Source organism: Tupaia chinensis, unplaced genomic scaffold, assembly GCF_000334495.1.
Source record: "Tupaia chinensis unplaced genomic scaffold, TupChi_1.0 Scaffold142652_1, whole genome shotgun sequence".
In the NCBI taxonomy this organism is placed as follows: domain Eukaryota; kingdom Metazoa; phylum Chordata; class Mammalia; order Scandentia; family Tupaiidae; genus Tupaia; species Tupaia belangeri.
Window position 1 is genome coordinate 253,736 of NW_006202498.1, and position 15,063 is coordinate 268,798.

The 15,063-nt window shown below is 36.7% G+C and overlaps 1 protein-coding gene across 1 annotated transcript; it reads right to left on the reverse strand.

Moving 5' to 3' along the window:
* Positions 1-760: 760 nt before the first annotated feature.
* Positions 761-11,317, reverse strand: LOC102501370 (UDP-glucuronosyltransferase 2B17-like). Its single transcript, XM_014582159.2, is given in 7 exon segments — positions 761-1,382; positions 1,385-1,548; positions 3,366-3,585; positions 4,050-4,137; positions 6,410-6,541; positions 10,167-10,315; positions 10,555-11,317. Coding segments are annotated over 7 exon segments (1,584 nt in total). The 5' UTR covers positions 11,279-11,317; the 3' UTR covers positions 761-1,275.
* Between the last annotated feature and the right edge of the window lie 3,746 nt (positions 11,318-15,063).

A 15,063-nucleotide genomic window follows, 5' to 3' on the forward strand; every position in this document is an offset into this window, starting at 1 on the left:
AATAGCAAGTTCAACTGGTGGTTTCAAGAAAAGCAGTTTTGAACTGGTAAGGATATTTCCTTGAAACTTAAAGCCTAGAAACAGGTTAGAATTCTGTTCAAATAGTAGGTACATGTTTTTAAAGGACAGAGAAAGTCCAATCATCACTGTATATGTTAAATTAATGAAAGCTGATTTAAATGTAAATATTTTTATTTAATTAATGTTTGTATTGATAAATCTTTACCATATTTCTGTTCAGTATGGTATGCTAACATATCTTTACCTTTCCAATTGGTTGACACAATTAAATTTGTCAAAGACACTGATGGAAAATTAATAGTGATTTCAAATTCCAAGTAAATATTAATTTATTATTAGCATAAAATTTAATTCTTGATTATAAATAGTGATTATAGATCAAACATTAGTGATTTTAATATAATGAATTAACAAGATTATAAATTGTATTGTCAGTTAAAATTTTCATAAAATTATGAAAATTTTACTTATTGTCATTCTTCCAAAAAATACTGTTCACAATGAATATTTTGCTGACTTTCTTTCTCCATGACAAAAATAATGACTTGATTCATGTTTTAAAAGCAGTGCACTAACTGTTCAACTACATGGCAACAAAAACATGGGTAGAAGGCAGGAAAATAAGTAATCATGATTACTATTTCCAAGAGGAGCTCAATGAAACTTTCATAGATATTTTCAACTGTAATGTGCCACTAGAGTTAATGAATTCATAGTGCAATTCCTATAATTTTGGTGAGCAAAAGGGTCTATTTTTAATAAAAAAGAAAACTATTGCTCTTCTCATAGCACACTAATGTCCATTGTTATTTTCCATTATTGCATGGTCTTTCAGACCTTGTAAATTTGACAGTTCGGTGTTTGCCACATCTGCCCAATTCAATTAATACTTTGTGAAGTTCCTCAGGATTCAGCCTACCATAAGTCAGCATATCAGTCATGCTTAGAAATAAAGAAAATATTGATATAGAGATCCAACTTATTTACAATTAATAGTGTCCCTGTGCCAGGAAGTGAGAGGAAGGTAAATCCACCTGAAAAAAGACAAAGGAAACACAAGGCACATTCACTAGTTAATGGTCATGCTGAATTCTGTGCTCTGTCTCTAGGTTAGGGAAGTGAGAAGAGAAACTTGAAAACAGAATGGAGATGTGTTTTGTTAAGCTCCTTATAGCTGGAATAAATAGGATCACTCCACTGAGGACTCAGCCAAATGTAGTAAGATCTATTCCTGCCATTTTTTTTTTTTTTTATCTATTCCCTCTTTTTCTTCTTTCCTGTTTTACAGATTTTTCTATAGGAAAACAAACAACATTTTGTGATCAAGAACATAGCAGATAAAATACAGGCCAGCATCAGCCATCCAGAGAGTGGTACTGGAACCAGGTGAGGTCGTGGGCAGCAACCCTGAGGTGCTTGGCTCCTTTGTGGCGCATGACAAACTCGATCCAGAAGACTGCTCTATCCAGGGGCTTCATAGGTTGATCATGATGAATGCTTGATAATCTCATAGCATTCTCTTTATAACTAGAAGGCAAAAACATAGAAATGAGTTTTTGTTTTCCATAAAGATATGTAGTATATGTTTATGCTATACATACCAAAAAGGGTCATTCTCTTCTCCAGGCAATGAGCAAATAATGCTAAATATTATCACTCAATATCTAAGACTCCTTATTGATAAATAATTAGACAGCCAGTCAAAAAGAAATCCAAAATATTTTGGAATAAAGGATCTCTGGATCTTTGGACTGGCAGGTGGCATGGTAGTTGAGGGTGCTGGACTCCCACATGGCTGACTGCAGTTCAAGTCCTGGACCCGGTGGCATGCTTTCTCACTTTCTGTCACTCTCTCTTTCACTCTGTCCCTCTCTGGTAAAATAAATAAATAAATAAATAAAGTTAAATAAAATAATTCTTTAAAAGAACACTATTAGAGAACTATTCTTTAAAAAATTATCTTTTTTGCATATGATTTTCTTAAAAGAATAATAATTAAATAAATATGTTAAAAAACAACATAAACAATGGTAAGTTAAAATTATAGGTAATACAAATTTGGAATAAAATAACTTCAAAACAGTTCAACTATTAGTAGTTAAAGCGAAAACACATTGTCAAAAATAAGGACTCAATAATATATATACATAAATCATATTAATTATTTTTCTTACTGAGCTCTTTCAGTGAAAAACTAAGATATAAGGATATATATCCAAAGTTCAGTATATAAGTTTATAGTTTCATTTCAATTTATCTTTTTGCTAAATTAAATGAAATATTTAGGATCAGTTGGTGGCATCGTGATTAAAGTGACTGGATCTCACATGGCCATCTTTGTAGTTCAAATCCCAACCCAGTAGCTTGAAAAACATGCTGGGCTGTGAGCTTGATTGTCCATAATCCTGAGAGGAGAATGGAGAAGAGATTGCAGCATGGACATTTCCCCGAATGGGATGCTTTCTCACTTTCTCTTTCTGTCTCTCTCTGTCTTTCTTTTGTGAACGCATGTGCTGTATGGCAAATTAAAAAAATGGTAATAATATTAAATAATAAAAATCCACATACAATGTCAATCAGTATGTATTTAATTATTTATTTTTTAAAAAGGGGCCAGCAGGTTGTTTGGTGGTTAAGGTGCTAGAATCCCACATGGCCAACTGTGATTCAAGTTCCGGACATGACAGGTCATTTTATCACTTACCCTCTCTCTCTCTCTGGTAAGTGCACGTGCCCTGTGGTAAATTAGACAATGATAATAATAGTAAGTATAACTAAAATTAATAATCTTTTGGAAAAAAAAAAAACCGAGCCAGCTGGTGGTAGAGGTGGCTAAATCTCACATGGCTGATGGCACTGTTTGAGTCCCAGACATGGCACCTTGAACCACATGCTGGGAACATGTGCTTGTGTGCTAAAAATCTTGAGGAAACAATGGACAAGGGATTGCAGCATGACCATCCTACATGGAGGGAGTGATGAGGTGCTTTCTCACCTTGCCTCTCTGTCTCTCTCATGTGCCCTATAGCAAAAAAAGGTAAAACATAACAAACAAACAAAGAAACAAAGCAGATGATTCAAAAAAGAAGATTTAAATATTATAACAAGATTTTGTACTTTGAAAAAATTATCGACAGAATATTTGAAGTCTTAGAATTTTCTTTATTTCCAATTTTTGCAAATCACTTCAGCAGCTTGGCAAATTGAAATAAATATTTCCATATTGATCAGGAGGCTTGTTACTTGTAAATAAACGACTTACGAAGGTACGAAACAACATACATTTTCTGGCATGATGGATAACATAATCAAAGGCAGCTAAGCTTTCAAGCCACAGTACTTACAAAGGTTCATTAATGACAGTTTTCAAGGCATTGAGCAAATCTGCACTTGTCATCGTGTCCATGTTCACATCTACAGCTGCTCCCTTGACTTTCAGGTGAGCAATGTTATCAGGCTGTTCAGCAAACATGGGAATTCCCACCATAGGAATCCCATGGTAAATTGCTTCATAAATCCCATTAGTTCCACCATGAGTGATGAAAGCTTTGGTTTTCGGATGACCTAGTTTGGAGACAGAGTGAGAAATAGATATAGGCTCTATAGCAATCTGTTAGCAAATAGTCAAAGATAGATGGGATACAACCTTATCATATAGTTCACTGAAAAAGGTAGTATTTCTTAAGAAAGTTGAGCACATGAGCCATCATTTCAGAAATCTGCAATCTAAGGATAAGGATCTATTAACTCCTTTTGCATTTTCTGGGAATACAATACTGAGGAAGTGATATCTGAAGTGAGATTGAAACTTGAAGTATGATGAGAATTTGAACAGAAGATGCTGTTTTGTAAACCAGAGGAAGTGTGAATATATCTATAAAATTAATTGTTGATTATTTAACATATCTACTTAAAACCAGAAGTCAAATGTGAAACTTTTGATTATTAAATGTTTGTGAAATTTATTTGCTTTTTAACAGCTACTTAACTAGCTTATCATCTCATTGCAATCTCCTCTACAATCTTACCTAGAAGATCATTCTGAGGTATCCAGTCATAGAGTCGAGTATTGGCTCCTAAAGCAGCTGGTTTATTTCCTTCGTATCTCCATAAAACCTGCCAAAAAGTGATGCTTTAATTTTGGAAGTGAAAACACACAATTGGAATTAAAAAAAATTTTTTTTGAAAAGATTTTTGCTAGATTTTGAGAGTTTTGTGCTCACTGGAGAGACAGAAAGGTAGAAATCAACCCCCACCCCCAGGATGGATGGCCACACCACAATCCCTTCTCCTCATTCTCCTCTTGGGACTTTAGGTATGCACTCACACCAGCCCTGGGTAAGTCAAGTCTGCATCCTAGATTCAAACTGAGGTCAGCTATGTAGGAGTCCAGTGCTTAACCCCTATACCTCCTGCTGTCCCCTACAATGGGGGGTATTTTAAGGCTGAAAAGTCATTTAGAAACCAATATCCACCCTACTTTTGGTGATGGTTGAATGGGGGAATAAAAGTATAAACATTGAGATATACAGTAGGACTGCTTACATCTATTATTTTGAAAACATTGAAATATATAGTAGGACTGTTTACATCTATAATTTTGCAAAAGCTTGCACTAAGAGTCTATTAAGTAAGAGCTTCATTATTTTGACACTTATCACTTAAAAGCTTTTAGGAATGAGATTGTAAGTGAAAAATAGAAAACATTCAGGACTAGTTTAATCAATCAGTATATGGGAGCTAAAGTCTTTATGACAAATATGAATACTGTATAAATTTATATGTCACATGACTTAGGGAATCTGTCATGTTTAAAATCTACTATTTTTAAAAATATATAAATACCTTTATTTAGTGGCCCTTTTTTAAAGATTGTCTTTTATTCATTTCTCTCTTTTCTTTCTTTCCTCTTTCCTTCATACCTCCCTCAACATTTCCTACCTCCTTCTTTCTCTTTCTCTTCCCTTCCAACTTAGTTTTTTTTTTCTTTTTAGTATCTCATTTTTTTTGAAAGAGTATTAGATGCTATATTTGCTTATATTCCATTTCTCAATAAGGTATTTTGTTAGAATTTTAACAATTTTTTACATAGGTTTCCTTGGAGGAAAAATAAATTTTAGACTTAATATCATAAGATGATAATTTTTTTTTTAGTGATGTTTGCTATAGGAAACATGCACTTTCTGGAGAGACAGAGATAGACAGAGAGACAGAAAGCAAGAAGTCACACCCCAGGGGGGATGGCCATGCCACAGTCCCTTCTCTACTATTTTCCTCTCTGGATTTTGGGCATATATGCACATGTGCCTGAAATGTTTCAAGCCTCCAGATCCAGGACTCAAACCACAGTCAGCCATGTGGGATACTGGCTTCATATACTCTATACCACTTGCTGGCCTGATGACAAACTTTAAAAAGTCAAATGTAGAAATAAAAATAAAAATAAATAGTTTAACATACCTAATAGCAAACTTACATTTATAGTTTTATGTACATTAGCCAATATATAATGAGTCCTAACATATTTTATGATTAAGAGTATATAACCAGTAACAAGAAGAATGGTAATGGTAAAAATTAAGATTAATTCAGTATCATAAACTAGAAATAGAATATTCATGACAATTGAATAAGAATTTTAGTTTTTTAACTTACAGAACATTCAGTTTGGCAAGACAAAGAAAATTTAGGCTTCCACTTCTAAACCTCTTAGTAAAACCTACAAAGGTGGAGCATATTAGTGAGCATGATTTTTTTCTATTCTGTGTATAGCATTTTCTTTTCCCAGACTGTAGAGATAACAGATTTTGAATTTTTTTTTTTGAGAGTTTTTCTGCCATAGGGCACATGCTCTCACCAGAAAGACAGAGAGAGATAGAAAGACAGAAAGTGAGAAATCAGCCCCCAGAGGGGATGGCCATGCTGCAATCCCTTCTCCTCCATTCTCCTCTCGGGATCTTGGGCACACACGCACATGCGCCCGACGTGAGTTTAAGCCACTGGGTCCGGGACTTGAACCACGGTTGACTACATGGGAGTCCAGTGACATAGCCATTATGCTAACTGCTGGTCCCACATATTTTGAATTTTTGAGAGTAAGCAGTGCAGGCCAAAAGATTTTTCTTAGTAAAAAGCCAGAGAGGGGCTTAAGATCTCTATCTTTATTCCATTAAAGATAAATTACTAAGAAAAAAAGATTCAATAGCAATGTCAAGGGTTGGTGAGCTAATGATCAAATGTTCCTAACTACCCCATATTGTTTTACAAATTTTTTCTTAAAGCTGATACCAACTATATTCAGTGTATAATGAGTTCCAACTTCCATCTGAAAAGAGCACACTCTGCAATTAGTAAAAAGTTGCCCACCAGAATTAGAGGTTGTACTGACCTTCTGTGGAATCTGGGCAAGGGCTGAAGCAATGATATTGGCCTTTTCGTCTGTGAGGTTTTTGACCATTGACCCCAGAGAAAACACCACGATACCATCTTCACCTGAGCTCTGGACAAATTCTTCCATTTCCTACAGAAAATAACATTCTTTCTATTACAAAGATGCAGTATCAAAGGAAAAAAAGAAGAGAGAAAAGAAAAGAAACTCATCTACACTTCTAAATAGGAAAAGTCTGGAGAAGTGAAAGACACATTGTTAGAGTGAGTTATCCTCTGACATGTAGAACTGTTCGGTCTCTTTCAGAGGAAACACGCTTCCATCTGTATGACTTAAATGTGTAATTAATGACTACAGTATAAACATGGCACCGACACATTACAGGAATGAACAGCTGGTAAGGGGAGCTTTTCTTATGGTAGATGGAATTGTTTACTCGCAATGCTTAAATTTTATTAAACACACTAGTCTATAAATGTGTACAAAATATTCCACATAAGGAAGCCCAAGTAAAGGTTCTGAGTTTGGGTTTTACCATTATTATAATGCTAGGGCCAGAAATGGCAAAGCAGTTACATAGCTGGAACTCCACACAGATGACTGCAGTTTGAATCTCAGACCCGGTGGCTTGAAAATCATACCAGGCAGGTGTGTATGCTTGCCCAAGATCACAGAAGGAGAATGGAGGATAAGAGATTGTGGCATGGCCATCCCTCAGGGGTTGATTTCTCACTGACTTTGTCTCTCTGGCTAGCGCACGCATCCTGAAACAAAAACCTATTTTAATTTTTTTTTTAATATGCCAGTTACATCCAATGAATTATTAATAAATTCATCTACCTATCCTTGTTAGACAAACATTCAGGATCATTTTTCCTAAATTTATTTATGTTTTATAAGGCTCAGAAAAATTGCAACATATAGTAACATTTTAGAAATAGGTAATACAGTCAACCTGTTGTAATCATCATGGCATTTATGAGTATTTCTCTGCCCCTCTCACATGTAAACTCTCACATTAGTATGGCAGTAGCTGCATGCCGTAACTTTTTCTTTTTCTCTTCTTTCTTTTCAATTTAACTTTATTTATTTATTTTAATTTGATCAGAGAGGGACAGAGTGAGAAAGAGAGAAAGAAAGAAAGTCGCCAGGTCTGGGACTCGAACCATGGTCAACCATGTGGGAGTTCAACACCCTTAACCACCACACCACCTGCCAGCCCCAAGTTTTAGATCAGAAGAAATATAAACATTTCTCTAACAGGAAGTTTCCTGGGTCATTATTTACATTGCAGTCTAGGACTGGGCTTTTTCCAATTACAATCTACATGAAAGCCAGCTTCTAGAAATGCATCACCAATTCCCAGTGCATGAGATTATGGCCTCTATGGAATCAATGGATATCTGAATTAACAACTGGCATAATTATTGGGGGTGGTAGGCAGATGTCTAAAGGACAAGTAGACTGCTACTTTTAGCTTAGCTGATGTCAAAACCATATCCTGATATATTAGAAATTGGTGTTTCCCATTTTGACTCATCTCTGGATCAGAAGATGACTGAGTAAAAGAAAATATACAAACACACAACACCGATTTGAAGTTTTGACTGCAACGGTTTTTTCTTTTCTTTCTTTTTCTTTGTTCTTTCTTATAATTTATAGAGAGTTCATATACTCCCTAGAGAAAGACAGAGAGAGAGATAGAGAAAGAGGGATACAACACCCCCAACACTGGACATGATCACACCGCAATCACTTCTCTTCCATTTCTCCATTCTGTGAGGATTTGGGCACACATACTTAGTTTGAACCACAGTGGGCCAAATGAGATCCATTTCACTTAACCACTGGGCAGTGGGGCTGACTCCGTTTTTTTATTTGTTTAGTTTTATTCTATGTATTCAGGGGTTCATATAATTCTTTCATAAGAATTCAGGATTGGTATAGAGATTGCCCCAAGTTTACTTGGATAGTTAAATTGTGTTTAAAATCAAATAATTCTTCTCATAAAACATAACTACTGTTTTTGTATAATTGTGAGTTTGAAATGGCGGTGGGGCAGTAACTATGACAGTGTGGCCTGGGGTACTATCTAGTGAGCCATGATATATCATGTGTCTTTCTGTATTTATTTAAACATTAGTCCATTATCTCCTGTTATAGCAAGACTAAATAAAGCTTGTCTGTAGCTATAATGTGACTGGTATAAAAAGGACATTCAGAAGTCTCAAATGAATTTTCAAATTTAAATGTACCTCTTCCTCTAAATAGAAATCAGGAACTCTCCTGTGAACACCACTTAACCTGCAATCTTTCTAAAGAGATGATGATGTTCAATTGCCTACAAACCAAATAAGTATTTGCCTCCTCATCCTGTATTAGTAGAAAAATACAGTGTTCTTAACACGTTTATTGCTCTCCGCTGCTTCTCAGCACTTTTTCACTCTAACATTGCTGGCACTCCATGTTTAATTTTAGAAGACTGTAGAATTTGTTACACAATTTTATTTTTCACACCAAAAATCCTGCCATCATGTTCGTAAGGGATCAATACAACATCTGGGACTCTTATTTTTATAACTTCAAGTGAATGACTCTCAACCTATTTGTAGTGTTCTGTGCTGAGAATGAGTCCTTGTATGACCCAAATTATTTTGAGAAATGACAGAAAATTCCTTTGGTTCTTGAAAAGAAGTAGTTTGAAAATTAATCATCATCATCAAAGGAATTTTTCCAAAAATAGTCCCCCATAACAGTAAAGGTCGTCACTACCCATGAACTACCAAGATTAATATCTGAGAGCTCTAACAGGATGTATGTTTTCCTTCATAGCTTACTTTCTCCTACTCACCTAACCCATGGCATTCACCTGAGTTCTTAAGAAAATATCTTATCTCTCAAACAATTTGGTAAATGTGCCTGTTAATAACTTAGTTCAGCTTATTAGAAAGACTACAGCAGTCTTGGTTGAGCCATGGGGCCACACACTGGTTGATGCTGCTACCTGGCAGTCTGAGACCACGTGGGAGACCTGGGCTCCATTCCCAGTCCATTGTAATGCACAGTGGCAAACCAGTCCTTTCCAGTTACTTGGGAGCTGAGGCAGGATGGATTGCAATACAGAAAGACCCCGTCTAACAATCATCACAAACGCACATATACAGCAGTCTGTTCAGTTATCGCTCTGGCTCTGATTTTCAGTCCCTTCAATCTAGTATTCACATGATAGACACACTGAATATTTTTTTTTAGTTGACAAGTGGTGTTTATACTTAAAACAGAGAGAGAGGAGAGAGAGAGAGAGACTGAGAGAAGAGAAAGCATCACTCAAAAGACTAGAGCATGGTAACACTTTAATCACTTCTCATTTTTCCATTCTAGTGAGACTTTGTATACACACACACACACACACACACACACACATTCAGCGTACTTTTCAATGAAGGAAGATCAGTATTTGTGCCAAAATTAGCCACATAAGATCTTGCTCCTTTAACTACTAGGCCATAAGACTGGACCTCTAGTGACATTTTTTAAAAAATCCATTTGAATCATTTTATTCTTTAGCTTAAATTCTTAATGTAAAGTTCAAAAGACTCAGTGCAAATCTTTAGCAGACCTATATGATGAAGAAAATAGATTTGGTGTCCAAAATTGAAGACATCTAGCCACATATCTCTGCTATTGAGACTGTAAACTTTAAGGAAAAAGTATTTTATTATAAGATGCATTAAACCTTTCAGCATAATAGACCTACCTTTGGTAAAGGTTTGGCAGGTTTGCAGTGCAATCCTCCAACAAACTCAAAGTTAGGTAGGTAAGGATGAGGAAATTCAAAATCCCAGTATGTCCGGATTAGCCAAATGTCAGCTTTCCCTATAGTCTCACACAATGTAGTGGATCTTCCTGGATAAAATGAAGAACAATGAGTGGTGGGAATTAGCATACATGATTAATGGGAGAAAAATGAATCACTAATTTTCTGATAAAGTACAATAATAAGAAAAATCTTAGGTTTACTAGAGTACTAACACTGACAACATGTTTCCATTAGAACTTAAAGACAGACACAAACTTCAAAACACACAATAGAGGATAAATTATACATATGGAAAGTAAAATGTAATAATTAATCACTGACTTACCTAATATTTCACTGTAAAATTGATCCCACTTCTTCGTGTTAAAGGACTCAATTGCATAGTCAAAATATAGGTAATATAACATATTTGTGACCCTCTCCATAAATGTCATTTTGTCACTAAGTTCTGATAAAACAACAGGTACATAGGAAGGAGGTAATAATAGTCCCCCACAAAATTTCTCAAGTGTCTTGCCAGCAGTAAATCGCAGACTGTAGACCAAAGGTAGGTTTAGCAGCTCAGACAGCAGCTCACCACAAGGAGAAATGGCATCTCCAACAACAACATCAAATCTGGATTCTTTCAGTTTCTTTATAAGTTTCTTGTTCAAAACTGCATCCTGACAAAGCTTGAGAACTGTATCAGAATACTCATAAAATGACTTTTGCATCTTTGAAGTATATGCCCACAGTGTACTCCTTGGTAACTCATATGCCCATATCTTAATCCATTTTGTAAAACGGAAAATAAACTCATCCTTAGTAAGGGACGTAGGATAAACCTCGAAGTTAATTGCAGATGATTCGCTGGGATCCACGAGGATGAAAGCTGAAGACACCAGCACAGTCACTTCATGGCCTCTCTGAGCAAGTTCATGCAGTATCGTCTTTAAGTTGATCCAATGACTATATTCCGTTGGCCACACGAGCACTTTCCCACAGGACCCACAGCTGAAGTAACAACAGGACAGTATGAGCAGAAGGAAAGCAGCCTGTATCTTAGACATTCTGGTAAAATGGACCCCTTCTGCATAAACTTTCTTAACTTTTGCTGTGGCTCTTTTATATGTAAAAGAAAGAATCAATTAAGTAGTTAAAATATAACTAGTAAATTTCAAAATCAGAGTCCTTTGCAGATGAAAATAGAATTAGAAAGTAAGTAAAAAAGGAAATGGTGGATGATACTGTGCTAGATATGTGCGTAATAAAATTACAGTATCATTGTAAGGTTCTACCTCAAAGACAAGAGGCAATTACATTGTAGTTAAGGAGTTTCCAATATGAGAAGACAGCATTGTCAATACAAAGGCAATAGAAATACCTACTGGTTTATCTGAACGTATTTGTTGTTGTACCTCTGTTTTATTTCCCTTGCCTTTATTTTTCTGACCTAAAGTACTGTTTCTTTCTTTCCTTTTTTTGGAGAGGTTTCTTTTTTGCTGTAGGGCGCGTGTGCTCGCCAGACAGACACAGAGAGACAGAAAGCAAGAAATTACCCCCCGGGGGGATGGCCACACCACATTCCCTTCTCTTCCATTCTCCTCTCGGGATCTTGGGCACGCACGCAAACGCGCCCGGTGTGAGTTTAAGCCACCGGGTCCGGGACTTGAACTGCGGTCGGCTATGTGGGAGTCCAGCGACACAGCCATTACGCTAACTGTTGGTCCCTTCTTTTTTTTTTTTTTTTCTTTAATCAAAACATGGATATTTAACTCCCTTTCAGTTATTTTTGTTCACTTGAACATATTTTCTGTAAATCATGACCCTTTCCTTTCATGAACATTTGGATCATGTCTTAGGTTTCCTACTCTTAGATCATATTTACATTCCAAATACCTTCTTCTGAACTTTGTTTTAAAGGTTGGTTTTTTAATCCAGGTAAGTGCCATTTAAAAGCATATTATGCGAAATGACAATCATATCAGAAGTAGAGAAAAAAAGGTGTCATAAGATAGACAGACTTGTTTTCATCTTATCAATAATTTTCCTATCTGAAGTGAGAGGAAAATCTCCCTTAAAAGGAATTTGAGCATAGTTTCTAGCAAAATACTGTCACAGAGTGGCCATATCCTATATCTTTTTCTTGCCTTTTAGTGGAGCCATTGATGTGTCACCCAGACTCTCTTTATGGAAGTATGGGAATTGTTCTCCAGCTGATGGGAAGATTGTCAGCTGATATTATTCATCTATCAGCTGTGTTTAAGTACTGCTACTTCTGAAGCTAGCTATTTAAAGTAAAGCAATGTTTCCTTCCCAGGTTAGCCCATATCTAATGCTTAGTTGCATGTAGGACTCTAACTCCCAGACTTCTCATTTCAATTTGGGCCAACTCTGAAGAGCTAACTCAGCTTCAGAGCTCCCATGGATGAAACTTATGCTGAGAGCTCATGTCTTACTCCAGTTGAGCTTCTATAACAAAAATATCATAAATTGGGGTGATTTATGAACAACAATGTTATTTCCCTAAAGTCTGGAGGCTGGGAAGTACAAAATGAAGATACTGGTTGATTCAGTCTGGGGAAGTCCAAAAAGTGGGAGATCCAGTGGTTAGTGGTTTCAGGACATTAAATAAAGAATAGAGCTTTGCTTTGCATTTTTTCCTCTGTATGGAAGAAAGAATAATGACTCATAGGTCTTTTCTTTCTTTCTTTTTTTTTTCTTTTGAGAGCTTTTTGCTATAGGGCGCATGTGCTCGCCAGACAGACAGAGAGAGACAGAGAGACAGAAAGCGAAAAACCACCCCCCGGGGGGATGGCCACACCGCAATCCCTTCTCCTCCATTCTCCTCTCAGGACCTTGGGCATGCACGCACATGCGCCCGGCGTGAGTTTTAAGCCACCGGGTCTGGGACGTGAACCGCAGTCGACTACATGTGAGTCCAGCGACATAGCCATTATGCTAACTGTTGGCCCCATCTCATAGGTCTTTTCAAAAATTATATTAATATTCTTGCTCAAATCCCAGGTAACACAAAACCTCCAGCTTTGAGTTTACCCAAACTTAAAAGGACTCTCCAGTAGATCCGTGCTAACACAAAACTTCAAGCTTTGGGTATACCAGAACCTAATAGGACTCTTCAGTAGGTCAGAGTTCTGATGGGCTTTATTATAATTTGGTATAGTATATGTTATAATAAATTTCTATGGGTGGCCAGGAGGTGACATGGTGGTTAATGTGCTAGACTCCCACACTGTGACTCAAGTCCCAGGCCTGGTGGTTTGCTTTCTCATTTTCCCTTTCTCTTTCTTTCTGTCTCTCTCTGGTCAGATTAAGATAATAATAATAATAATAATAATAATAACAACAAATGGAACTAACTAAATAAATGTTTTTAAAAGAAGTTTCAAGGGTGAAAGAAGTTGTTATATGGTATATATGGCAAACTTCTTGGAAGAATCATAACACTCAGAAAGACAAGGGATCTGAACTGAAGAATTATATACATTTGCCTTTTGGGGTGCTAAAGATCCCTGTTAGAGGCTGACCATGGCATATCATGTTAATATTCATCTGAGACCATGCATCACAGAAAAAGCACTGAACAATAAATTAGGCAAAGTGACTCAGCCAGTGAATATTAGCCTGGCTCTATCATTAGCCAGCCTACTAGGGGCCCAAAAGTAAATTGGCAAACAGTTTCATTGTTGAGAATGAGACTATGCATATGGCCACATGTATGATCTCTCAATTAATACAGTTGATCTAACTACTCCCAATACTGAGTCTCAAGAGTATCAGATCTGCTACCAATACATTGAAACACTGATTCCAAAATACGTCACTACTATTTGAGTAAACATGTGGCCACTTGATGACTGGTTTACTAATGTTAAACCCCAATCATTCTAGCTATTCACTCTGAAAAAAATAGCCACATATACTGGAAAGTGTATCTTTTAATCAGCAAGGGCTCTTCAAAGCTGGTACTATCCATTAACCTGAAAATGTAGCAGTAGAACAGTCAAAAGCATGGAGATATATGAAAGTCATATTGAAGTAAAGATTATAAAGTTCATGAATGAAAGTTACTTTACCTTGTCTATAAAACCATTTCTGAGTAGCTTAATATTTCAATATGAAATAGTTTAAGGCAATATTAAGAAAAATAGGAGCACTATAACCAGTAGGAAATTACTGAAAGCTTTCCCTCTAAGAAAGATCATTTACACCCTCACCTAGGACAGAAAGCATCCAGGCACCTCCACCTTTGCCTGTGGTGGGCCTTTGGGTTCAGCTTCAGGGCAGTAAAGCCATACCTAAGCCATGGCCTTTCCCAGACCCCCATGCTAGCTAGGTAGGCAACTGTTTCCTTCTTAGTCTTTGTCTCTTCTAACTTTATTTTTTCTATTTAAAAAAAAATGAAAAACAAAAAACAAAACAGAAAAACCAACTTTCTTCCCTATTTGTGCCTTTCTCTTGTTAATTTGTCTCTTCTTCCCTCACCTAGAACAGAAAGAGGCCAGGCACTCCCACCTTTGCCTGTGTTGGGCCTTTCTCTGGGTTCAGCTACACTGGTGAAACACCCACTCCCCAGCCAGATCCCCCCAGAACTCTTTTCTAGCCAGGTAGGGAAGTGTCTCCCACTTGGTCTTCTTTGTCCCTTCTTTTTATTTTTTCTCTTTTTTTAAAAAACACCCCAGCTTCCTGCCTTGTTTGTCCCTTTCTCTTGTTAATTTGTCTAAACTACCCTCACCTAGGACAGAAAGGGTCCAGGATCATCCGCCTTTGCCTATGCTGGGCTCTGGGTCAGCTTCATGGCTGTGATGCCCCCCAACCCCCCCAACCCCCCCAA